We start from the raw sequence: 27,592 nt of genomic DNA, 5'->3' as shown, positions 1-27,592 counted from the left end.
AAGGAAGAATTTGATGAATAGGAAGGGTCAGATTACGAAGCAGGCTGCTATTACCCACTTTTCTTTTTGTAGGAAGACATGTGTGTTTCCACAGACTTACCGATTTAACTTGAATTTTCTCAAAACTAAATTTTCTGACAAAAGCCCCATTTTCTCAGGAACCTATAAATATAAAAACTGAAGAAATTATTCATATAGTGGTGGTGATTATACAGATCTACAATCAGCATTTTGAGAGTCATATAATTGATGGTATCTTGTATAAATCAGAATTGTTTAAAAATACATAAATCAACAAAATAAAATAAAAACAAACATATATTTTAAAAAAATTGTATAAACTAAATACATTCAGACATTCAATTGGTAAAAATTTGGTACGGATATCTTCAACAGTTTTGGAAATAATGGGTTAAATATTCACAAAAATTTTCTTTTACCATGTCTGGTCTCACTTTAATTATTGACAGTACTTTTGCTGCTCTCCTCCCAAAGCTGCTTCTTCTCAATATAATTGAGGACACTTCTTGGACTTTTTGATGACAGAATTTGATGACATTGTGGACCAAGAGGAAAAAATCCAATCATACATACAGCTCACAGGTGACTTTTATTGCCAGATGGAGTGAGTGTCTAATCCTCATCAAAAATGCTATCAGAATAATGTTTTAAATGGTTTGTTCACAAAGACATCAAAAGCACAATCAGTTTTGTAGTCATACCACCAGGAATAATGAAATGGTGTGTGTTCAAAGCAGTCACTTTATTCTTCACTTTATACCTAATGTGGCCTTTAAAGGCATCAAACACTAGTGTAGCTCTCTTAAATGAACAGTGCACTCAGTCTGTGATCCCGATCATTATCTAGCAAGTCCATAACTAATTCCCTTGTCATACTGCATCTTCCTGGAAATGAATCATTAGACACTTGGGGATATTTTTCTTAAGCAACAATGTTCACTTCAGAATAACAGGAGAGAGGAGTGGTAGTGGCAGCTTTCTTCCTGTACAGTGATACTATTATCACATTGTTCTTAATTAGATATATTCTGCCCCTTTAGAGACACTGTCACATTGCTCAGAATACCCCAGAAGCGAGATGTCTCATTGGTACTGGTGATATGGTGTGGAAGGTGAGTGATGCTGCCACATTTGGATCACGTGCCTCTGGAAGTTGATGAGGTTTCTGGTAGTCTCTGTGCTAGTGAAGTACTTGTCAGATAGAGAGAGCACATCCACACACAAACCTGTGGTACTGGCAGATACTCTCACAAAATTCTGTCTGCTATATTTAAGGTCTTCACAGTTTCCAAGGCATTTACCTGGATTAACTGTTGAAAGAGGGAGCCTCCCTTTCCTTTTATGTTGTACAAGGGAAACAAAACTAGCTTTAATTTCACGATATTTCCCAGCTTTCAGCCCTCTCATAGGATTTCCTTGATGAATCATCAGTTTGTAGCTTGTTTCCCAATGCAATCCAAAACCTCACATTATATTCAACCGAACTCTTGATTTTTGCTGTTTTCCTATTAATGTTCTTTTTGCATAACAAACTGCTGCAGATTTTAAATTTGCATTAGAGCTATGCCAAATCCTGAAGTTTGTGAGTGATTATCTTTCAACACCATCACTCACTGATGTAGAGTAAACATTACACTTTTGTTGGTGAGAAAAATGTGCCTTTCTTCTCACGTTTAAAAAAAAAAAAAACTGAAATGCGAGTTTGATAGTGGCCACTAGCTAATGGAAACACCTCCAATTGGCAATGGTCACACAGTTAATGTCATATACAATGATTAATTTCCAACACTAGAAATATTGTTGCTTCATATCCAACCAAGGAACGAGCACCACGATAGAAATTTTTATTATGAGAAAATTTTATTTGCAGAGTAATGCAGATAAGCTCCATTCTAATTTGCTATGGGAGAATTTTGGGGAAAAATGTATCTTGCATTCAGGTTACCAACAGTTGGTTCCTTATGACAAAACACTCCAGTAAATTAATCAAGAGGGTTTTTTTTTCTTTTTTTTTCTTTTTTTTTTTTTTTTTTTTTTTAAAAAGTTGCAATATGAGACATCTTAAGATGTCCTGATTTTATGCTATTCAAATGTGTCTTATTTTATCAAGCTGAAAGAGTATTCCTCCTCATGAACTATTATGAATTTGGTCAGCTGAAAAAAGACAGCTGAGGGTAAAGAGTAACGAAAATCACTTGGAAATATTACATGAAGTGTTGACAGTGTAGTGCTGCTAAAGTTACCTAGTACCTTTTGTATGTTTTCACTGTTCCTAACATGAATTTCAACTTTTTCTTCACTGAGCTACTACAGTTTAAGCAGTGTGGCCAAGTAAATCTGGAATCCACTCTATACAAATCCAGTTTGTTTCCAACTTCACAGTGACAGTTTCATAAAATCTACATGCAATCACTCCTGATGTACTATCAGAGGGTATGTGTAATGCAACATTCGCAAATCAATTTGGAAACAAAAAGTCTTCAGTAGCAAGCTGTGACTATCTTGCTAGTCTCTTTGTGCACTACAGGATGGAGAAAACAATTTAACCTTTTCCCAGACACAAAATGATCAAATGGAATTATATCAGGCTTGTGTAGCAGTACATTGTTCCTACATAAAAATCAGTAAGTTTACTGTAAATGGAGTTCAGATCAAAACTGGCTTTTTGAACATGTAGTGTTAAAGAACAAAGATTAAAATTCCTGCTCTTTGGAAGCAATGACACAGCACTATTGCATCCAAAAACACTACAGAAATTTGCACAAAGTTTTTTGTGGCTGTGGACTAACATTATGTAATATCTATACATGAATGGTTTAATTTGATTATGTCCACTCTTAGCCATTACAAGATGAGTCTTTGGTTCACAAAAATATAGAAGGTTGTGGTGGGGAGGAGGAGCACCCACAAAAATGAAAGAAAATGTGTGCAGTTTAAGCAAGAGTGGAAAGACAGGAATGGATGAAGTAGCTTAAGGAAAGAGAAAATACAAAAGGAGTTGAGCAGAAAGGAGAAGCCAAAAGGGAATGGGCAGATGAATCTTAACTGTGATCAAATTTGTAAGTAAATATCAGTTCTATCAAATTTTTGAATTATATATTTAGCACAAGATTTAAACGCACAGCTCCCAATACCACACTTTTGGTTAAATCATGCCAAAATCATCACCTAACTACTAAAAACACAAGCACTGCCTTACCTTGTTGAATCTTGCAAGTTCATTGACAAGACACATAGGGGTTTTCTCTTTCGTGTTTGCCAAGTTTGTTGACGTGGTTGTACTATTAGCAGAAGATGTAGCATTAGTGGTAGATGTTGACGGTGATGGTGATGTTGCTGTTGCTGTTGCTGTTGTTGCTGTGGCTGTGTTTGAGACAGTGATTGTGGATGTACAGTGAGTGCCAGATTGTGATGGTGCATGCTGCTGTCGCGTACTTTCTCCCTCATTCATCAGCATTACTAGAACAATGAAAAATAATTACTTCATTATTACAATTATTTTCAAAATGGAGGAAATAAAAACAGTCAACTTATCTCAATTTCCATATTTTGGACTACAATCCATGAAATGTGATGGTACTGAACTTGAAAGACTATTTGGGCAGGAAAACATAGGTAATTCAACACTGTGAAATAAATAGAAATTAACTGCAAGGAGTATAATGTTGCAATAATTTTCATATATCAGCACATTTAAAAACAACAGTTTTCCATACTTATATACGACATACAGCAAATGGTATCAATACCACACTTTGTTAATGGTTCCACAACCCAATTTTAAATGACAAATATAGATGTAATACATATACCACTCAACATGTGACTGGAAAATCATGCTGAGAGTAGTTAGCCATTTAAACCACATATTATATTCAGGAAATGATACTGGAGAAAATTTGAGCAAGGCTTGCTATTAAATAATTCACACAACAAATGAGGAAATTTTCCCTTTACAGTATTCTCTTGGTGTTAATTTGAGAACAGCATGGTTTAAAAATAAGAAAGCTTCAAATCACATACACAATTCCGCATTTAACTTTAAAACAACTATTATAATAAACCTAGTACCTATACATATTTGCCATAAAAATTATACCACTACTAGGCAATTATCTTTCAACATAAATCAATTACTAATGAAAAATGCAGAACAAGTGGAACCACACTGGTAACCAAACAACAGGTATGCAGAACACTACGCAGAAAACTTTCAGATTTATTTTAACTTAGTCAAAAGAAATAGTATTGTGGCTTACAGCAGCTTTAAATAACATGCTCTTGAGACTCATCAGATCAAAACACTATAAATAAAAACAGCTTCTTGGTAACACACTGTCATGTGGAGGAGATACAGCCCATATCTACATCTGAATGGGGGCAGAGACTTCATCCTCATTTCACTATACTCAAAGCAGAACACAATGGTTTTATACTCACTTACTATTGCTAGGACTGTACAACTTCCTACAGCTAAAAGAGGAATCTGGACACTGTCAGTTTTTCATAAATATTTAAAAAGTGATAAATAAAAAAATGAAAATATATATTTCTTTTCCAAAAGTACATACATCCCTACTAACTGAATGCTGACTTCAAGTTTTTGCACAGGCAAATATAACTGCAACCTAAATGGCATCTTGCTAATAATACCACTAGGCTGTATGAATAAAAAATGAGAACATTCCCTGGAGAAGATTCTCAGAGCAAAAGAGCATTCTCTGAGTAAGTTCTCAATTCCATATGAATAAAAAAAATTCGTAGCCTATTCTCTCACCATGGAGTATTTTCTTCTCACTACCTCCCCTCCTCCTTGAGTAAGTTCCCAGCAAGAATACTGAAATAAAACCTCTTTGGTTCTCAGTCTGTATACATCAGTGTGCCAAAGAGTGTGTGTTGCGATTACATTTGTGAATAGAAACTGTGTGTTTTAGTCATGTTTGTGTGCAGGGATGGAAGACTCAGAATTTGCTTTTATTAATGCAGTAAAAGATTAACCAGTGATTATTAGCAAATCACAAACACCTAACACAAGAAAAGAGAAACCTGGTAGCTTGAAAGAAATTCAGATACGATAGGGTAACTTTTTAAAAAGAAATAAAAAACATTAAGAAAAGTGTACAACATGAAATCACGACTTAAGTGTAAGACTGGTTTGAAGAATACTGGGAATGTCAAAGTAATACTACAAAAGGAGGAGGAACTCTTCTTTAAGTTTTTAGATGGGGTTGACTGCAACACTACTACACATAGAATTCATGGTAAGTCACCCCCTCTCTCTGTTTTTTATTATGCGCTTAACACTTTGCAGTTATTAATTAGTGAACTTTTCTTTCAGCGTAACCAAAACAATTTTTGTTAAAAACAGTCCAATAAATTTTGGTAAAACTAGTTCAGTGGAGCACACACAAAACTTGACAGAACCCCTCCCATGTTTATGCCTAAACCTGTTAGCCATATATCATGACACATACTAATATACCATTTTTTTTTAATTTTGTTTTAGGGCCTTCTGTGGTAGGTGCATCAACTTGAACCAGTGTACCCTTCACTGATTGCAGTTTCGATGTTGTGCAATCACTTGATTCCAACTTTACAATCCACAAATATTTATGCACGATTTACAAAATGCAATTGAAGACCTTCCCAATGTAATGGGCCCTGAAGTAAATTTATTTGCTTTATCATCTGTTTTGGCTCCTCAGAGAGCGAAACAACAAAAATTATCTATGAAGACACAGGAAATGATAAATTTATCTAATGTAGAGTTAAAGTGTCTCATTTTGCTGCAGCAGCTAGAAGTTTTTAAGCAAAAGCAACAAAAATTGATGTGAGAGGAGGAGAAAGAGAAACAGACTTCACATTCTCTTATATGTAACAATAGAACATTCTTCAATATGATATTTTGAAATGTCATATTTGTAAAATTAAAAATTATTTTTTATATTAAATATTTGTTTACATTCAACTGTATCTTTTAAAGCTATGATTCAATGCTAATTTATTTCCAGTGGAACAATAAGAGTATCATGCTCCAGTTTCAAGTGTTAGAGGTTAAATAATTTGTGCATTTGCTTACTCTAGTATCCTGTAAACACTTTCATCACACCAAAAAACGATTTTTGGTATAAGTAAAATTTCCAAATCAAATTTCAGCAAGTTCCAAGAAAAATAAAAAATACAAATTTGGCCTTTTTAAACAAAGTTTAGATACAAACCTTTCACGCACTACAGTTGACATATAACATTAACGATTTCTCATCTTTTGTTTGTACCATGTGTATGTATGTTTGCTGCTGCTGCATCTGCTTCTCTCATTACTGGAAGATTACTGTCAACATCACTATAGTAGAGACAGCATAAGAAGGTTCCTGGCAGCTCGCAGTTCCGTTGTTAGCTTTCAAGTGTGAAACACAAATAGCTGCAGCCAGAAACAGTATCTGCCTACAGAGCTGTGACAACACAGAGGCACTGCCAAAGACACATTTACAAAATCACGTTATGTTAATAGTTGAGGTAAGCCCGCGAAGGTGCCACGCCCTCTCCGCTGCAACTGTCAGGGATCAACTTATGCTGACTCAACTACAGGTGCCTCATAATCCTGATACCCTACCTGTTGTGCAATGCTGTGCAGAATAAAACATGCTATAATCACTTTGGGTGTTTTTGTTTGGGCAAGTCTTATTTTGCTACACAGAATTGGGAAACTTTTCATCTGTCCAAAGGACCATTCGATTGTTACTATCTCCTTCAAATGAAGTCTGTTGTAGGTCTTCTCATCAGCTATTTGGTGATTCTGGAGTAGTGCTATTAACCACAGTGCAACACTATATGCTTCATCTGCTAACATTAAAGCATTTCACTGGTTTTCTCTTAGCATCTCAGATAGATAAGAGGTTTTCCATACACAAGCATCATGTACAGAACCGGGCCACGAAGAATCGACACTAGGGAACATGTAATTACATGTTGCATGTACACTTATACTAGGAAAGCCCTTTCGGTTATTATGTTCATCTCCATGTAGTGAAGGTTGCATTATTGAAAGCCCCCACTGTACATAAAAACTGATATCTTAATTGCAACTTCACTTTCACTGTTTCAAGTTCACCTATGTTTCTCAGTGACTGGATCCACAATGGTGCTTTTCGGTAACATGATTAAGAACATAAGAAAATGTTAGTGACCCAGTTGTCTGGTTTATACCCAAGTCTTCTACACCATTCTGAAAACCGGGGTGTGCTAAATAGTGCAAAAGTGTTTTCATTTTTGATTCAGTTGAAAGACCACCCCCTCTTCTTTCACGATTTTCAAAAGGAACTGATACACCAGCCAAATAAATTTTTCATTGTTAAACCTGTATAACCTTCTACAGTTTCTCTCTTCAGTATTTCTTCGGAATCTGTTATCTTTTGCCTTTTGAGTGCCATACATTCTGCCAATTTAACTAAGAACATTTCGTAACACTCAATGACAACAGAACTTACTTAGCAAGAAGTATGCTACAGAGCTCACTCAAAAACACCGAATATGTTCTCTGCTTGTAAAACTAATTTTATTCATATGAAATCACAGGATGTTAATCATATTGAACGGCTTCCCCCATTCTTTTACTCATTATGAGAACATTCTTGGGTGAAGTATATCCTCTGACTCACTTCGTTCATGCAAACCTGGGAATGTTCTTCGAAATTGTAAGTGTAAAGTACATTCTCTGTTTTATTCATGTGACTCATTATCATATTCATTCAGTCTTTACATCAGAGTAAAACATTTCAGAAAAATGCAGAATGTTCTTCCAGAATACTAGTAACTGCATAACTGATACCAAAGCAAAATTCAACTCATGAAGATAACATGTAATTAATCTAGGAGTAGAGTAATTGGTAGTGACTCTAATGTCAGCAGGGTAAAGAACCAGTCTTGTTAAAAAAAAAAAAAAGCTCTGCATCTACACCCTAAAAGCAATCCAGGAGATGGAAGAAACTGAACACGAGCTGCTTCTATAGCATGAGCATATGAGAGCTTCTACATGTAGGACATGGGACACTTTAGATGATAAAGAAATTTAACTGTCACGGAAGGGTCAGTTCTTCTATATTTAGGGTAAGTGGCAAAACACGTTATGAATTTGCAAGCTGTTTTGTCAATAAATAGCGGGATGTACACATAGGATGAAACGGAGCACATCTTTTATATAAAACTAACTGGGCTAACATTCTGTGCTGATGACTAGATTAATGTATGGGATAATATGACCAATGACCAGAATAATACCAATGCACTCTCTTAAAAACAAAAGCGACCACTGTGAAGGATTATCCAAATCAAGTGAAAATCAGCAGAGATATCCTGAGGTATATCACGTCAAATTCTGTCCAACTGGTGCATTAGACCATCAAAAGCCCAAGCTGGTTGTTAAGGTCCTGCCCATAATGCTCTCAAATGGGACAGATGTGGCGACCTTGCTGGCCAAGGTAAGGTTTGGGAAGTATGAAGACAAGCATTAGGGACTCTCACCATGCGATAGCAGGCATTATCTTGCTGAAATGTAAGCCCAGGACAACTTGCCATGATGGCCAACAAAATGGGGCATAGAATGTATTGAAATACTGCTGCACTCTAAGGCTGCCACAGATGGCAACCTTAAAGGGGCCTTCTGTGAAATGAAATGGCACACCAGACCATCACTCCTGGTTGTCAAGCCGTATGGCGGACACTCCCCAGGCTGGTAACCCACTGCTGTCCGGGGCACCTCCAGGCATGTCTTGGCTGGTCACTGGGATTCAGTTCGAAACAGGACTCATCGCTGAAGACAATTCTACTCTAGTCAATGAGCTTCCAGGCCAAAGATGTATTGGAGAAGCCCTGGACAGCAGTGGGATACCAACCTGACTGTCAGCCACCATACAACCTGACAACCAGGAGTGATGGTCTCGGGAGAAATTTCATTTTGTAGCAGGTCGTCCTTTGATTGTCATCCGCAGTGTCTTTGCAGCCCAGCAGTATGTCAATGATATCCTATGCTCTGTTTTGTTGCCCTTCATGGCAAGCCACCCTGCGCTTACACTTCAGAAAGATAAAGCTCATCTGCACATGTCAACAGTTTCTACTACTTGTCTTTGTGCTTGCCAAATCCTACCTTGACCAACAAGGTAGCCAGATTCTTCCCAATAAGAACATTTTGGGCATTATGGGCAGGGCCCTCAAACCAGCTCGAGATTTTGACAATGTAACACACCACTGGACAGAATTGAACATGATATCCCTCCAGACGACTTTCAACAACTATATCAATCAATGCCCAGCCAAATATAGGCTAGCAATGGACAAACATATTACTGCGCTGTCCTGTTTTTGAAGTTCTTTCTCTATAATAAGTCATCCAATTTTTCTGAAATTTTAATCATTTGTTTGTCTGTGCATGTACATTACATCGAAAGATTTCCGTCTCATTCGGCTACTTTCTTTTTGGTCCATCTTTTCATTTCATTTTTCTTAGAGTGTTTTATGGATAGTCATATAATCAGTTACACTGAGGTGACAAAAGTCATGGAATACAATATGTACATATGCAGGTGGCAATAGTCTCTCTCATGTCTACAAGGTATAAAAGGGCAGTGAATATGCAGCGCTGTCATTTATACTCAGGTGAGACATGTGAAAAGATGTCCAACGCAATTACAGCCACACAACAGGAATTAACAGACTTTGAGCATAGACTGGGACAACGACGTGAATTGGCAGTAGTTTAGGAAAGAAATCAGTCTGTATTCTCCACGAAAACTGGCAAAATGCGTGCATGTGTATGCAAATTCCCAGTTACAGAACATGAATTGTTTAATACAAGCCATATTGAATACCATCAGCAAAGAAGGCAACAGTCAAATCAGAAATTCAAAAAATGATGAAAGACAACGTAATGGAGAGCTCGTACAGCACATATTGTAACATAAAGTCAACAAAAGTGGGCAGCGTACAGCTTGTGATTGACACATGAGCAATAAGCAAGATAATTGTGCCACAAGGGGATCAGCCTTAGAATACTGAGGAGTCATTGCAATATTTCTAAGGTGCGAGCTACTAAATCTGAACATAATGAGCAGGAATTTACAGACAGAACTGGACCCTAACTGTGAAAATACAAATCATTTCTCTTCAATGGTCAGTGCTACCCATTTAAAGTGATGCCATTCAGATTAAATGTGTCGGCTTTGGCATACTGGGAGAAGAAGTAAATTATAATGATGGTAACCTTGCATCAACAGTGACAGGAAAAGAAGGTCTGTCCATCACAGAGAGATATCACAATGGTTCAAAAATGTAGGAGTGTGACATTAAACTTAGATAAATCACACCTTGCAAAGAAACAGTTTCTAGGGCTTATAAACTCAGTAAGAGGAACTGATCCAGATCCACTGACGTTGTCTGTCATTGCAAATTTTCCATCATCAGAATGCAAAAAACAACTAAACGCTTTCCTCGGCTTCTGCAGGTATTACAGAAAATTTCTGAATTATTACAGTAGAAACAGCACTGACAAATTTATTATGAAAAAATTCCTTATGGGTGAGAAAAAGGGAAGAGAAAGAGATTTTCCAAAGAATTAAACACCATTTGTGTGCAGCTCTGATACAACATGTCTGGATTTAAATGAAGACTTTGATCTACGTAACAGTAGCTGTAAATATGGGACAGCTAGGAAATGTATCAAACACATGAAAGAAATCGACAAACCAAATGGAGAATGATCATGTCTGGCAGCCAAGCATTGAGTGTATGGGTATACAAATATACAATGACTGAGCAGGAGGCATTTGTTATACACTGGAGAGCCAAAGAAACTGGTACACGCACCTAATGTAGTGTAAGGCCCCCGCTAGCACGCAGAAGTGCCACAACACGGCGTGGCATGGACTCGTCCACTGTCTGAAGGTGTTGGGGGGGAACTGACACCATGAATCCCGTAGGTCTGTCCATAAATATATAAGAATACGAGGAGATGTAGATCTCTTCTGACTAGCACACTGCAAGGCATTCCACATATGCTCAATAATGTTCATGTCTGGGGAGTTTGGTGGCCAGAGAAAGTGTTTAAACTCAAAACAGTGTTCCTGGAGCCACTCTGTAGCAATTCTGGATGTGTGGGGTGTCGCATCGTTCTTCTGGAACTGCCCAAGTCCATCGGAATGCACAATGGATATGAATGAGTGCAGGTGATCATACAGCATGCTTATGTACGTGTCACCTGTCACAGTCGTATCTAGATATATCAGGGATCCCATATCACTCCAAATGCACATGCCCCACACCATTACAGAACATCCACCAGCTTGAACAGTCCCCTGCTGACATGCAGGGTCCATGGATTCATGTGGTTGTCTCCGTACCCATACACGTCCATCCATTTGATACAATTTGAAACGAGACTCTTCCGACCAGACAACTTATTTCAAGTCAACAACAGTCCACTGTTGGTATAGACAGGCCCAGGCGAGGCATAAAGCTTTGTGTTGTGCACTCATCAAAGGTGCACGAATGGGCCTTTGGCTCCAAAAGCCCATATCAATGATGTTTTGTTGAATGGTTCGCACGCTGACACTTGTTGATAGCCCTGCACTGAAATCTGCAACAATTTGTCACATTGAACTATTCTCTAAAGTCGTTGCTGGTCCCATTCTTGCAGGATCTTTTTCCGGCCGCAGCAATGTCAGAGATTTGATGTTTTAGCAGATTCCTGATATTCACAGCACACTCATGAAATTGTCATATTGGAATAACCTCACTTCGTCGCTAGCTCGGAGATGCTGTGTCCCATTGCTCGTGCACCGATTATAACATCACATTCAAAACTCACTTAAATCTTAATAACCTGCCATTGTAGCAGCAGTAACCGATCTAACAACTGCGCCAAACACTTGTTGCCTTATATAGGCATTGCCAACTGCATCGTTGTATTCTGTTTACATATCTCTGTATTTGAATAAGTATGCCTACACCAGTTCCTTTGGCACTTCAGTGTGTAGTATGATATTTTGAAAGGTTTCGTTGTACATGTTGGGGAGACACACCACAGTTAGAAAAAATGGACCAACACATGCTATCATTCCTGATGCAGTATAAAATAGCACATAACATATTGATGAGATGAACACTACTATTACAAGACTATAGCTTTGAAGTACAATATGTACCAGGGATGCAGAAAACTGTACCAAACGCACTTCTGTGCCTGCCCACAGACATCGAGGTACCCAATGTATCACAAACCATAACTCAAGAAATATGGATGCAGTTTATTAAAATGGAAAGAGACAAATACATTTGGTAGTTATTAAAAAATGTGAAGTTGAAACAACATGCCAACCCTAGTCTGCAAATGATAAAAGATGATCACATGGACCGTGCAGAAAGAAAAATAAGAACATATTCTCTATTGTATCAAGAAGTTCTGTATAGACAAACAAATCTCAATTTGAACAAATTACAAGTGTGTAATCCCAGACATGCCATAGATGAATTAATAACATGTAACACACCTAAAGTGACACACATCTGGCCATAAGTTATTTTTAAAGAAATTGCAGGAACAGTATTTTCGAAAACATGTCAAAACAAACAAGAAAATTCTTGCAAGTGTGCGTAAAGTTCCAGAAAAACAAAGTCCTGACTGTACAACATCAGGGATTAATGCATCATGTAATTTCTAAACAACTTTGACAAATAATCGCCATCTACTAGTATGGACTCTCCTGCAACCTAAAAGAAATTTTACGTAGATAATGGTGGTGTAGGAACAGATTTCAAAACTTTATCCATTAAGAAAGGCCAATGCAAATGCCATGTAGGGGAACTGCAACAAAATTATTTTGAAAACATTCCCTAACCACAGTGTAACTAAAGTGACAATGGACATCCATGTAATTAAAAGATTTGGGGACAATTTCTTGAATCAAGTGGATTAAGGCAGATCCAGATTTCTCACTACTATCCAGAACTAAACCCAGTTGAGTGCACAATAAGAGAATTAGGATGCCACTTTAGGACAAGCTATGGAAATAAACACAAACCATGGGCAGAACAATTACACTAGTCAACAGCCATTTTTTATCTGGGATGTGATACATGAACTAGTATGTATTTTGGTGCATAGAATCCAAATATACCTTTCAAAATGTTCTATCACGTACCATTTTCGAGTTTTTAAAGATTTTTTTTAAATTTTTCATATTCAGTATTTCGCTTTTAGCTGTTCTTCTGTTTTGATATTTAATTGTTTTTTATTTGCAGAGGAGAGCTAGAAGATCTACAAATCGACAGTAAATGGTTGGTGTGGTAATCCAGTGGTGTGAAAGAGATCCTCAGTGAGTGTTTCCTGTGAAAGATAGTGCAAAATTTTTGTGTTTAAAACTTACACTAAGAAAAATGGCAACAAGTAAATCTCGTTGCTGTCTAAACCACCTCGACAACTTTTGTTGTATGTGTGGGAAATTCATTCCAAAAGAACAAAGAAAACCAATCACTGATTTGGTTAAGAAGGCACATAAATTGTATTTTGATTGTCCTGTTGGTGAACAAGATAAAAATTTTGCACCTCATATTGCCCGCATAACCTTTACTATAACCTTAACCGAGTGGTTGAAAGGAAAACAACGAGCCACACCATTCGCTGCTCCGATGGTGTGGTGGGAGCCTAATGACCATTATTCAGACTGTTACTTCTGTCTTACAAATATTTCGGGGCATTCAAGCAAAACTAGACATAAAATAAGGTACCCAAATGTATCTTCAGTGCACTTGCCTGTGCCCCATGATGAGGGCTTGCCTGTTCCTATCTGTAAATTGAAATCCTCGGAACCAGACACCATGTCAAGTGAATCAGAAACTATTGAGCATATAGAAGAGTACTGACTTCAATATCATGACACTTCAGCTCAGCTCTTTAATCAAAGGAACTGAATGATTTGGTTCGCGATCTAAAACTTTTGAAACAGCAAGATGAACTCTTGGGGTTAAGAATGCAACAACAGAACCTTCTAGCTCCAGGGACAATTCCTGTTTCAGATCAAGAGGTGCCTCCTTTGCTCAATATTTCAATATGCAGAATTCAATGTGTGTATTGTAGAAATGTCAATGGTCTGATGATGCAGCTAGGTGTACAACATAATCCACAAGAGAGGAGACTTATTTATTGACTCCAGTAAAACCAGCTTGAAAGCAGTTGTTGTTGTTGTGGTCTTCAGTCCTGAGACTGGTTTGATGCAGCTCTCCATGCTACTCAATCCTGTGCAAGCTTTTTCATCTCCCAGTACCTACTGCAACCTACATCCTTCTGAATCTGCTTAGTGTATTCATCTCTTGGTCTCCCTCTACGATTTTTACCCTCCACGCTGCCCTCCAATACTAAATTGGTGATCCCTTGATGCCTCAGAACATGTCCTACCAACCGATCCCTTCTTCTGGTCAAACTACTGCATAATGGCAATGCATTTCCATCGGTACCTTTGGCTTACACAGTAGACATGAAACTTATGAAACCATAGCTTTGCTGCTGGAGGCAATCAAATATAAGGATCATGAATGGCAGCTTTGCTGTGATTTAAAAGTTGTTGCACTCCTTACAGGTTTACAGGCTGGATTCACGAAATAACACTACTTTTTGTGCCTTTGGGACAGTCGTAACGCCAAGAACCACTATACAGTCAAGGAATGGCCTATAAGGAAATCATATGTTTCTGGAAACAGAAACATGAACAATACCCCAATGGTCGAGCCCAATAAAATCATTTTGCCTCCCTATGAAGTTGGGCCTTATCAAGAACTTTGTAAAAGCTCTGGATAAAGAAGGTGAGGTCTACAATCACTTACAAGAAAAGTTTCCCAAATGAAGTGAGACAAATCTGAAAGAGGGTATATCCAATTAGATGCTTCGTCTTCTTTTAAAGCAATTGTGAATGACTTTTGGGTAACAGAAAAGACAAAAACTATGTTACCATTGTGAATGACGTGTTGGACAACTATAAGAACATGGGATGTAAAATGTCGCTTAAAATTCACTTTTTACATTCTCACCTTGATTTCTTCCCGGAAAATTTTGGAGCCTAAGTGATAAGCATGGTGAACGCTTTCACCAAGACATTCTTACCATGGAACACCATCACCAAGGCCATTGGAACCCTTTGATGATGGGATCTTGTTAGGGAGAGTGATGAAACGGCAAACAAAAGAAGAGCTCTGTCATCGCATTTTTCAAAAACCAAAGACTATTAAAGGAGAAAATATCTTCTGGACTAATTTGGACCTTTTATTGGCATATACATACAAAATAGTATTGATTTTCAAACAATCTGTATGTGCATTTTTGTTTGAGTTTAATTGGGTCAATTTTTGCTATTACCATTTTTTATTCTGCTGTGTATCTAGGAAATGTGACATCATACAGAAAAACTAATTTTACCAGTGTATTCAGCACCCAAAAATTAGGTAAATCCACCCATTTACAAACCAGATGCAGAAAAAAAGTTTAAATTTGTTAACTAGTGTTATCCATAGTCGAACAAATCACTACTAGTATAACTATTGAGAGTATCAGTTTGCCACCGTGCCAGAGTCTTTACGGCTCCGAATCAGAAAGTTCATTTCACCTATAACTGCAGTTTTCGCCTGAGGAGCAACTGTTAAGAAAAGATATGATTAAATTGGCATTAAGAGATGAAAAAAAGATGAGCACAGGAGAGGAAGAAACATGACAAACTGGTGACATCAACTGTATAGGTGAGGGATCAGATTTTAGCCAAACACATAATAAGTGTCAAAATTCGATAGTAACGCATGGAAGCTCCATCAAGCTTATAAGAGTCAGTTGGAAACTATGAACATTTGTACACCCAAATGCAGTACAAGCAAAATCAGGGATGCCATTTGGCTTTTAACATTTACAGAACATTAAGCTCTACCACCAATGCAAAGATGACAGCACGAGAAGTACAAATGAGGATACTGAAGAAACTAGTGAGAGTTGCACTTAACTGCAGAAGCTGAATTATTTGTACAAATAGTCCATGTAATATATAGGCTGCAAGAGATGTCCAGTATTCAGCTGCAGTGATAGTATAAGCACTTGCGTGCATTTCCAAGGGGTACAGACACTGTATGTGTGAAGTATTAGTTGACATTAAGCACACTAGGCAAAAACTAGAGCATTTCCTTGGTATTCTTGTGAGCGTGAATGCAAAGGCGAGTTACGATGTACGTTCTGACACACAAGCAGGTGGGTTGACATTTTGCACCCAGATGGAGTGGCAGCTAACACATTCCACAAGCATGATGTCAGCACACTGCCTGGAGAGAAATTTCAAACCTGCAACACTTCACTTCACAAGTGATTCGAGATTCCAATAATCCTCCTCAGAGGCGCAAACTTTGCAAATTTTATATGTGAAGTATCAGTGAACAGAATTATGTGAAGGAATAAAAAGCAGAGCAACCTCCCCCCCCCCCCCCCGTAAGTTGGTGCGCAAGTGACAAGGGTACCAGCGCATCGAAAGGGGGAGGGAATATAACTATAATTGTAACAACAACAACAATACACAAGGTCATCAGAAACAGTCTGAAAACATCGTAAGGGTATTGCAGAGGAGGTTGCACTCAGAAATAACTTAAGAAACAAATTCTACACACTGAGCCATTTCAGAGTTATTAATAATTGAAGTTAGCCAGTCAGGACATCACACACACAAATTCAAGCAGCCTAAGAGAGACAGTCTCGACAAACCTGTTCTTGTTTGGTTTTTTCAAAGAGAACAAATATAGATTAACTTTATTACCTCTGAAAAGGCAAATTTTAACTAATAATGAGTAGTTCAACAAGTGGTAATTCATGGACCCACAGATGTTTATGCATTACCACATTTTAGCGTATGCAAGTGCTTGAATTCGTGAACGCAATGATCTGATTGGCTAACTTCAATGCTAAACAACTCAGAAATGGCACAATGTAACAAATTTTTTCCTTAACAATTATTTCACAGTGCAATCTCCCCTGCTACACTCTTACAAGCTCTTCAGACTGGTTCTGACCACCCTCTATAAAACCAAACCAAAATGGACGTAATGTTGTACAATGCATGAATCTCTTTCCATGTATTCCTTTTGACTGCCAGTAATTTATCAGTATGTGCCACATAGTTAATTTGTAGTTATTGATTGTATCTTTTTAGTTTACCTTGGTTTTTGTAGTATATTCATATGAAGGGATCGGGGTCAATGGTTAACATTAACTGCAAATGAACAGTACAAGCAAGTTTTAATTATTCGTGAAAGTAACTGAAAGTGAGTAAATTTTCTTGTATTCACTATGTTTGAACAATAATTTAAAATTGATAGTAATTTTTAAAAGACATGGGTGTATATGTCTGAACACTGAAAGAATATGACATTCTGGGGATTGAAGAGATGCTTTATTACATAAAAACCAGACATGTCAGAAAGACTTCAGCAGGTCATAGCGCAATAGTATGAAGAACTGAAGCTGGAAGGAATGGTAGTGAATATAGATTAAAGCAAAGTAATATTGGTTCCAAAGCCAAAAAGATAGGAAGAAGAATTCAAAATACTCTGTAAGGGAAAACCTCTTAGAAAAGCAGACAGTTTTGAATATCATGGCACCATACAAAGTAGTGATCGAACAATACAACAGCGGGTGCTAAAGAGAACTAAAAAGGCAGTCTCAGTACACTATTAAAAAAAGAGATAAATATGAAAAATGAAATGCAAATTTACAATGGAATTATGGCACCAATTAACAACATGTGGGATGGAGAGGTTGGCACTACAAGAGAAACACATAAGTAGGATTACTTGCAAAAAACTGAAGTTCATGAGGAGAGCAGTGGAAAAGACCAGAAGAGAGGAAAAAAGGCAGAATATGAGAAGAGACTGGGCAGAGTGTGGAGGTTGACAAATGTTGGTTGAGATGGTATTGGCATTATAAGAGAATGGGAGAGGAAAGAAAAGTTAAACAAGTATTTGAAATGAGTATGAATTGAGGAGCTGGACAAGGAAGATCCTGCATCACATGAGAGAACAGGGTCAAGAAACTGGAACAAAAGTGTGGAAAAACAATTGTGGTAATGAAGAGATTGTGTGAGAATTGGGTGGAATGGAAGAAATGGATACAGCAAGATTACCCTGACACTTGAAAGTATTAGGGAACTGATGATGATGATGATGATGATGATGATGATGATGATGATGAAGAAGAAATGTTTTCTTAATTTTAATGCTGTCCTGAGTACAGTGAATAGGTATAACTTACTGTATGCCATTAGAGGATAATATAAACATAAATTTGCATTTCGGTTAGTATTTCCGTATAAGACGAAAGTAACATTTTTCATATGAAACTAAGCTACCTGCATATAAACAGGATTAAAATAGAATGAGATTTTCACTCTGCAGCGGAGTGTGCGCTGATATGAAACTTCCTGGCAGATTAAAACTGTGTGCCCGACCGAGACTCGAACTCGGGACCTTTGCCTTTCGCGGGCAAGTGCTCTACCATCTGAGCTACCGAAGCACGACTCACGCCCGGTACTCACAGCTTTACTTCTGCCAGTACCTCGTCTCCTACCTTCCAAACTTTACAGAAGCTCTCCTGCGAAACTGCAGAACTAGCACTCCTGAAAGAAAGGATATTGCGGAGACATGGCTTAGCCACAGCCTGGGGGATGTTTCCAGAATGAGATTTTCACTCTGCAGCGGAGTGTGCGCTGATATGAAACTTCCTGGCAGATTAAAACTGTGTGCCCGACCGAGACTCGAACTCGGGACCTTTGCCTTTCGCGGGCAAGTGCTCTACCATCTGAGCTACCGAAGCACGACTCACGCCCGGTACTCACAGCTTTACTTCTGCCAGTACCTCGTCTCCTACCTTCCAAACTTTACAGAAGCTCTCCTGCGAAACTTGCAGAACTAGCACTCCTGAAAGAAAGGATATTGCGGAGACATGGCTTAGCCACAGCCTGGGGGATGTTTCCAGAATGAGATTTTCACTCTGCAGCGGAGTGTGCGCTGATATGAAACTTCCTGGCAGATTAAAACTGTGTGCCCGACCGAGACTCGAACTCGGGACCTTTGCCTTTCGCGGGCAAGTGCTCTACCATCTGAGCTACCGAAGCACGACTCACGCCCGGTACTCACAGCTTTACTTCTGCCAGTACCTCGTCTCCTACCTTCCAAACTTTACAGAAGCTCTCCTGCGAAACTTGCAGAACTAGCACTCCTGAAAGAAAGGATATTGCGGAGACATGGCTTAGCCACAGCCTGGGGGATGTTTCCAGAATGAGATTTTCACTCTGCAGCGGAGTGTGCGCTGATATGAAACTTCCTGGCAGATTAAAACTGTGTGCCCGACCGAGACTCGAACTCGGGACCTTTGCCTTTCGCGGGCAAGTGCTCTACCATCTGAGCTACCGAAGCACGACTCACGCCCGGTACTCACAGCTTTACTTCTGCCAGTACCTCGTCTCCTACCTTCCAAACTTTACAGAAGCTCTCCTGCGAAAATTAAAATATTTTATTAAATGAGCACAGGTGTATACAGAAACAAATGAAGGCAGACTGAACACACACAAGCTTGAACTAATGTATGATACATCATATTGGTTATTTCAGAGCCTTAACCTTCACTGGATGCAGTGCATTCTTAGTATCTTCATTTACAGCATATGTTTACTAAATTTGAATTCTGTATGGTGTATGTTAGATATTTTACTTTTAACTGAACAGTATTCTCTCCTAAGATTTCAGAAAGATTTAACAATATTCATGAATATTACAGACTATGTAGTTGGGTGATTCCACTCCAAACTGAGACTGAGGCTTACTTTTAATTTTTTTTTAAAGTTTAATAATGTCACAGCTTTTTGAAACTGCAAAAGTTAAATTTTACTGTCCTGAAAAAATTATTATAATTACAAAATTAGTTGAGGAAATATAGTTAAACAAAGTTGGCACTTCTGCAGATGAAGATGGGAACAAGAGGTTTGCTTTTTGTGTTGGCAACTGATTAAAATTGGGTTGCAGTGAATATTGTTGTTTTCACTGTTAGGTTTCAAGACCAGAACATTATATGTCAGACAAACTTCAGTTTTTAAAGAAAGGTAAGTTATTAAGCATGGAGCTAATTCATGAAAGTGCATTTACTGCGCCTCTCATAAAATAAAATGTGAATAAGTATACCCTCTAACTAAGTTTACACTCTAACTCAGCAATTACAGAAATTCTGTGTATTTTGGGTTACAAGTAAAAACATCCAGTGACCCTTGAGACAGCTTTTAATTTTTAAATGACCATTTATAAATACTAAAAGAAACTGTGTCCCACCAGTCACAGTGTTTTGGATGTTACCAAAATCTAAACCATTTACCACTTCTTGCCATTGTTAACTTATTTTAGTTAGTACAATGAGTGTCTTGATTTTCACTATATAAAAGCTTATTATTTATACAGAAAATTGGGGAAACAACATCAGCAGAGCATATGAGAAAACTTTGAGAAAAGTTGAAGATGCCAGTAAGTACAATGCCCATAAAAAAAAAAGAAATTACGGGATAACAGAAAACAAGAAAATATGAAGATGAAGGCATCCTCCACTGGAAAATCTTTATTGGAACATCGCAAGAAGGGAGCTGAACGAAAAAGGAAGTACAGACTTAAACTAAAATCTTCACCGACTGAAAATCAGCTTGAGACCTGTGCTTCCCAGTTAGGATCTTATAAATGTCCCCATATCGTCGACAAAGCTGTTTCTCAGGTAAACAAGGTGGTTCCTTCAAGCCCCTCAAAAAAAAACAGCAATAATAAAGGAGCTTGTAAGTGAAAGTTTACCTCAAAAGGTAGTAAAGCAGATTTGCTCAGTAGAGAAGATAAGTCTTTGTAAACTTAAAGGTGACTATCTGCTCAAAATACAATTTCTTTTTTTCACAAATGATGAAATCAGCTGGCAAACACCTGATATAAAGGATGTAAAATCTTTCGTTGACCATGAAACTGGGAAAAAGAGCTTGCAGACACGTTACATGAATATGACATTAAAGAAAGTACGGTTTCTCTTTAAGCAAGGGAATAAAGACATTAAGACTTCAAAATTTTATGAGTTGTGGCCTAAAAATGTTGTCCTAACTTCTGAAATGCCTCAAAATGTATGTGTGTGCAAGTATCGTGCTAACTTTAACTTTATCACCGAGACCATTCACAGAGAAATACGTAATTTCCCTGTTACACTGACGTTATGAATCTTGTTTGTTGCGACATGGGAGGAGAAATAAGCATGACAAATGAATCCAAGAAGTACATCATGATTTTACACACATACAGTTACTGATGGAACCCTCCCAGGAGACATCACCTTATTGTAGGCACCTTCAGTGCCGGGCGGGAGGTTTTGCGTGCTCCAATGAAACCAAGAGCTGTGATGGTGATAGCGCAGGTAGGTAGCGTCACCCAAGCCGGATTGGTCTCAACAAAGGAGACAGACAAAGTGTGACCCGCAACATAGGGCAGGGGGGCTCTATAGGCATAGGGAAGCCAACCCTCCTAGGAGAGTGAACCCTAAAAAAATCTAGGTCCTCCAAGATGGGGATTGGGCATGAGGCTCACAACCTCACCCCAGAAAAAAGAGCTTTTTAAGGAACCAAGGACAAAGAAAACCAGATGGATGTAACGGGTAAACAGCCTTGGCAATGGAAATGGCAAACGAATTGGTATTTAGTGACATGGAATGTGAGAACACTGAACAAGCCTGGAGACTACAGAACCTGGAAAAGGAAATGAAGAAATATAATGTGATGATGGTGGCAGTACAAGAAGTGAAATTGAAAGGAAGTGAAATATTAGCATCTGGGACACACACTGTTTTGCAGCTGTGGAAGCAGAGGATATGGGGGCACAGGTTTTCTGGTTGATAATTCTCAAAAGGTTGCCACACTGAACTTTAAACCTGTTAATGAAAGAATATGCGTATTATGAATGAAAGCCCGTTTCTTCAATATATCCTTTATCTGTACATATACACCAACAAAAGATGCAGAGTTGGTGGTAAAAGATGTATTCTATGAGCAACCAGAGCAGGAAATAACAAGGGTGGCAAAGCATGATGTTAAGGCGGTTATGGGAGACTTCAATGCTCAAGTAGGAAAAGAAATTGCACACAGGAAAACAGATAGTAAGGAGAGTCTGCATTAAGTTTCTAATAATAATGGTATCAGACTAATTGATTTTGCCATGAGCAGTAACATGATTATTAAAAGCACACAGATGCAAAGGAAGGATATAAGGAAAGTTACATGGAGCTTTCAAGATGGGATCACAAAAAATCAGATTGATCACATAAGCATAGATAGACGATATACTTCAGATATATTAGAGGTGGATAGTTGTCATGGTGTAGATGTAGATAGTGATCATTATTTGGTATGAATCAAATACAGACAGAGGATAGCCAATTATAGACAGACCAAGACAAGACAAGAGCAGGCAGTTGAGGATATTGAAGAAAGATGGGAAACGGTTACAGGAATAATACGTGAGACAGCTGAAACTGTTCTGGGCAGAAAGAAGTAATCGAGAACCCAGAGCTGGTTTGATGAAGACTGTAGGAGGAAGATAGAAGAAAGAAATAAGGCAAGAAAAAGAATTCTGCAGAGAAGAACTAGAGGTACTGTAGAAGAATACCAGGAGAAGAGAAGGAAAGCAGATAAGGAATGTAGGAGGAAAAAGACAGAATTTGAAAAATGGTGGATTGATGAGTTAGAAGAGAGAAATACTGCTCAAGAAGCAAGTAAATTCTATATGAGGGTTAAAGACATAAGGAAAGGATTCCAACCCAGAGCAGTTTTCTGTAAAGATAAGGAGTTTTGCTATTTGGGGAGCAAAATAACTGATGATGGTCGAAGTAGAGAATATATAAAATGTAGACTGGCAATGGCAAGGAAAGCATTTCTGAAGAAGAAACATTTGTTAACATCAAGTATAGATTTAAGTGTCAGGAAGTCGTTTCTGAAAGTATTTGTATGGAGTGTAGCCATGTATGGAAGTGAAACATGGACGATAAATAGTTTGGACAAGAAGAGAATAGAAGCTTTCGAAATGTGGTGCTACAGAAGAATGCTGAAGATTAGATGGGTAGATCATATAACTAATGATGAAGTATTGAATAGAATTGGGGAGGAGTATGTGGCACAATTTGACAAAAAGAAGGGACCGGTTAGTAGGACAAGTTCTGAGGCATCAAGTAAGTACTGGGAGATGAAGAAGCTTGCACAGGATAGGGTAGCATGAGGAGCTGCATCAAACCAGTCTCAGGACTGAAGACCACCACAACAACAACAACAACAACAACAACAACAACAAGGGAAATCTGATTGGAGGAAAAGAGCAGATTTTAGACAGATGGGTGGAGTATTTTAGTGAACTACTGGATGCAGAATCAGAAAATGAAAGTGTGGTAGATGCCTGTATGGCAGAAGAGAAAGAGCAGGAAGTAAACAGAGGTGAAGAGTACCAGGGATCAGTAGCAGAACACACACTGGAAGAAGTTAAAGTTAGTATCAAGACTCTTGAAAACAATAAAGCTGCGGGAGAAGACAATATTACAGCAGAAATGATAAAATATGGCGGAGAAAATTAGTAAGGGTTTTGCATGAGATTATAGTGGAAATATGGCGGAAAAAAAATGCCGAAACAGTGGAGTACAGCAATACTCTGCCCTATACATAAAAAACATGACAAAGCTAACTGCAGGAATTATAGAGGAATTGCACTACTCTGTATAGTATACAAAGAATTAGGAAAAATCATGGCTGGGCGGTTAAGAACATATGTAGAAGAGTATCTAGGAGACTATCAGTGTGGTTTCAGAACTAACAGATCCACTACAGAACAGCTTTTCACTATCAGACAGATCCTTGAAAAATGTTATACAAGTACAACATCGATGTCCACCAGCTGTTCATTGACTTCAAACAAGCTTATGATAGTATCAAAAGGGATCAACTTTGAAAGGCAATGCAAGAGGCAGGAGTCCCTAACAAACTGATAATATTGGTTCAAATGACTTTGAGAAGAACCGTATGCAAAGTAAAGATCGAGGGCACTTTATCAAAGGCATTTGAAGTTAACCAAGGACTGCAGCAGCATGATGTGCTCTCCACTATTCTGTTTAATGTTGCCTTGGGGAGTGTAATGCGAAGGACACAAAGCAACCACCCGGGGGAACACTGTTTAATAGAGTGACTCAAGAGCTTGCATATGCGGATCATATTGATTTGTTATCCAGGAGAAAACAAGACCTGGAAGAAAAGCTTGAAAAAGTATAAAGATATGGTGCAGAGATGGGGCTGACCATTAATCAATCAAAGACCAAGTATATGTTAACATCTAGGAAAAGATATAGTGAAGGAGAAATAAGCATGACTTTAAATGGAAAAGAATATGGATGCTGTGAGAGCTTTAAATATCTTGGGTCACTGGTAACTAAGAATAATGATATGAGAGAAGAAATACATGCAAGGATTGCAGCTGGCAATAGGAGCCACTTGGCACTGGTTAAAGTGTTTAAAGCAAGGAGCCTTAGTAGGAATCTGAAGCTGATAATGTATCGTGCAGTAGTTAGACCTGTGGTGTGATGTATGGTTCAGAGACCTGGACTATGACACAAAACAATGAGGAGTTTCTGCTGAGATGGGAAAGGAAGATACTTACGAAAATCTACGGTCCAGTGAATGATAGGAATTTTTGGAGAATCAGAAATAATAACGAGATCAGAGAGCTGTACAACAAACTACATATTGTGACTGAAATAAAGAGTAATAGACTACGGTGGTTGGTGGAGAACAGCACAGTCAAGAAAGTTTCCAAAGGAAAACTCGGTGGATGTAAGAGGCAGGGCTAGGACCAGTAGGCAAGACAACATGGAAGAGGACTTGAGGAGGATGGGAGTGAGAAGATGAAGAGCCAAGGCAGCCATCAGAGAAGAGTGGGCAGAGGTTGTCCAGGAGGCCAAGGCCCTACAAGGGCTGTAGCACCAAGGAGTAGTAGTAGTAGTAGTAGTAGTAGTAGTAGTAGTAGTACTTATTGATGGAAAGTTTGATTTATGTGAAATAATACCCTGGAACAATGGACCGAACATGAGTGTCACCCTAAACAGATTACTGCTAGTACAAGTCATAATGAAGCTATCTCTGAACTTCAGTCTCAACTAGAAAAATTCAAAGAGCACTTCTTTGTCAAAAGGATGCAATCTGCAGCTTTCGGGACTATGAAAGCATCAGTTAGTGATGATGAAGTGATATTGCAAATAAGAGTTTGCAGGAAACTATATAGCACTGACACAAGATCAGATACAAAGTACCCGCTGGAAACATACACAGATTACAGTGGTCACTGTTTGTGCTTGGTTGAAACCAGAAATGCAGTCAGTTGCAGTTGAGAGCAATGAACTGTGCCATGACAAGTATTCAGTTTATGCTTCTTGAAGATGGTAATAAGTAAGCTGAAACAAGAGCTTCCAAACTTTATCTCTATTATGATTTTTTTCTGATGGTTGTACAGGTCAATTTAAGAATAAATTCTAGATGCAAGACTGATGCAAGACTTTGGAGTGTCTGGAGAATGGTTTTTCTTTGCAACATCACATGGGAAAGGTGCAGTGGATGGCATCAGAGCTGTTTGGAACAAAGTTAAGTCAAGAAAAGTCATCTTCAGCAACGTGCAGGAATTTTTAGACTATGCCAAATCAATTGTTCCTGAAATAAACTTTCTTCCACTGACAAGAGATCATATTGATAAAAACAGAGACCTTCTGGACCAACACTGGAAATATGTTAAAAAGATAAAAGATATCTGCAAAAAGCATTCCTTCAATGATTACAATACCTGTAAGCTAATATGTGGTAGAAGTTTTGTAAAATCCGATTTAGAGAAAGTGCAGATTTTTCAACATTCATGCACTGTAGATTCTCTTATCTACACAGATTCTGTGATGAGTGATGAGAAATCATATGCTGATAATCTGTTCACACACAATCCCCAAAAAGCTACAGGTTCAGAACAAACCTTGTAAAAAATCATACCAGGAACATTTATTTTAGTGCTACTTTCATTTATTTTAGTGGCTTTCCAAACTCTCTCACTTTCCTTGTGCCTGTGTCCTGCACTCCACAGGGTCCGCATGGTTATTGCCTTGATTTGGCTAGGTTAATTGAAAGGGTGGCCGGATGCCCTTCTTGTCACCACCCCGGTGGATGAGATGATGATGAAGACAACACAACACGATGATGAGGATGAGGACAACAGAACACAACACCCAGTCCCTGAGCAGAGAAAATCCCTGACCCAGCCAGGAATCAAACTTGGGCCCCTTGGCGCAGCATTCCGTCGCACTGACCACTCAGCTATCGGGGCGGACAGTGGATTTCCAAACTGCTAGAAAGAAATCCAATAAATACAGATATGCTGCAATTGCACAGAGAAGTGTTGAAGAGAATGGGGAAATACAGGTTATGTACATGAGATCCATGGGGAATCGGCAAAGGTATACAAAGTTGACAAGAAGGATGTATCTGGATAGAGTTTCAACAATTTCTTGCTATTCTCCGAATCCAAATGTCAAACATTTAAGGGACATCTTATATTATGAGTATGCAGACAATTTAGAAATTTTTTAAAGTGAGTGAGAAGTCAACTGTGTATTTTTTTTCTTCTAAGTGGTACATTTTTCAAGTGAAATAATTAAGTACTCAAATTTCAGGACTTTTAAAGTACTAGTGTACTGAAATTTATGTTATTTATAGGCAACAAAACTTTTCTACAAGGTCATTAAAACTGAAAGAGCCATCTAAATATATGTTACCTGCTGTTCCAATGATAATTGATATAATAAAATTAATTTTAAATTAAAAAACGGATCCTACTTCAACATGAGTCCTACCCATGACAGTCTTTGATTGCATTTATTAAAAGAAAGTATTAATAATGTAATATTTATTATGTCATGTAGAAAATTGCTTTATTGGCGTGAATTCAATATTTTCAAAAGAAAATAATTGTGTAACTCAGAGTTCTTGTTGGTGCATATTCAATGCTATGTCCATTTGCTGTCCCATCCATGACAAAGTTTTAAAGATGATTAACAGCTCAGTTTGAAAACTTCTGACACTCAGATTTAAAGGGAAGGTAAAACAACTATTAGTATGACAACCAATCAATCTTTTCTTTATTTATATTTATACTTTTTGTTGTATCAGCTTCTGACAGTTGAAAAACCAAGTGCACCTGTCCCACCCATGAAAATGGAATCGCCCAGGTAACTATTTTGCAATTTTAATCTAATTTTTCTAATGTGCTATTTTTAAATATTTTTATACAAAAACAAAAAAAATTTAAAAATCAAATCTTCTCCTGTGGGGAGTTGTAAGATTTGTGGTGTAATCTCCGTAATCATAACATACCACATGAGAGCATTTTTGTTTATACTGACAATGTAAGAAATAACTTGCTATACCAACGATGC

General features: G+C 38.0%; 1 protein-coding gene across 2 annotated transcripts in view; it reads right to left on the bottom strand.

The window, feature by feature from the left end:
• LOC124782548 (double-stranded RNA-binding protein Staufen homolog 2) overlaps positions 1 to 27,592 on the bottom strand; it is a 257,615-nt gene that overhangs the window by 190,641 nt on the left and 39,382 nt on the right. For both annotated transcript variants that reach the window (XM_047253950.1, XM_047253949.1), the window contains exon 4: positions 3,221 to 3,480. In XM_047253950.1, the coding sequence (XP_047109906.1) occupies positions 3,221 to 3,480 (260 nt within the window). The remainder of the gene's footprint in view (positions 1 to 3,220; positions 3,481 to 27,592) is intronic.

Source organism: Schistocerca piceifrons, chromosome 1 (assembly GCF_021461385.2).
Source record: "Schistocerca piceifrons isolate TAMUIC-IGC-003096 chromosome 1, iqSchPice1.1, whole genome shotgun sequence".
Lineage (NCBI taxonomy): Eukaryota > Metazoa > Arthropoda > Insecta > Orthoptera > Acrididae > Schistocerca > Schistocerca piceifrons.
The sequence above is the reverse complement of the archived record's forward strand: the minus strand, read 5'-3'. Positions and strand labels throughout refer to the sequence as shown.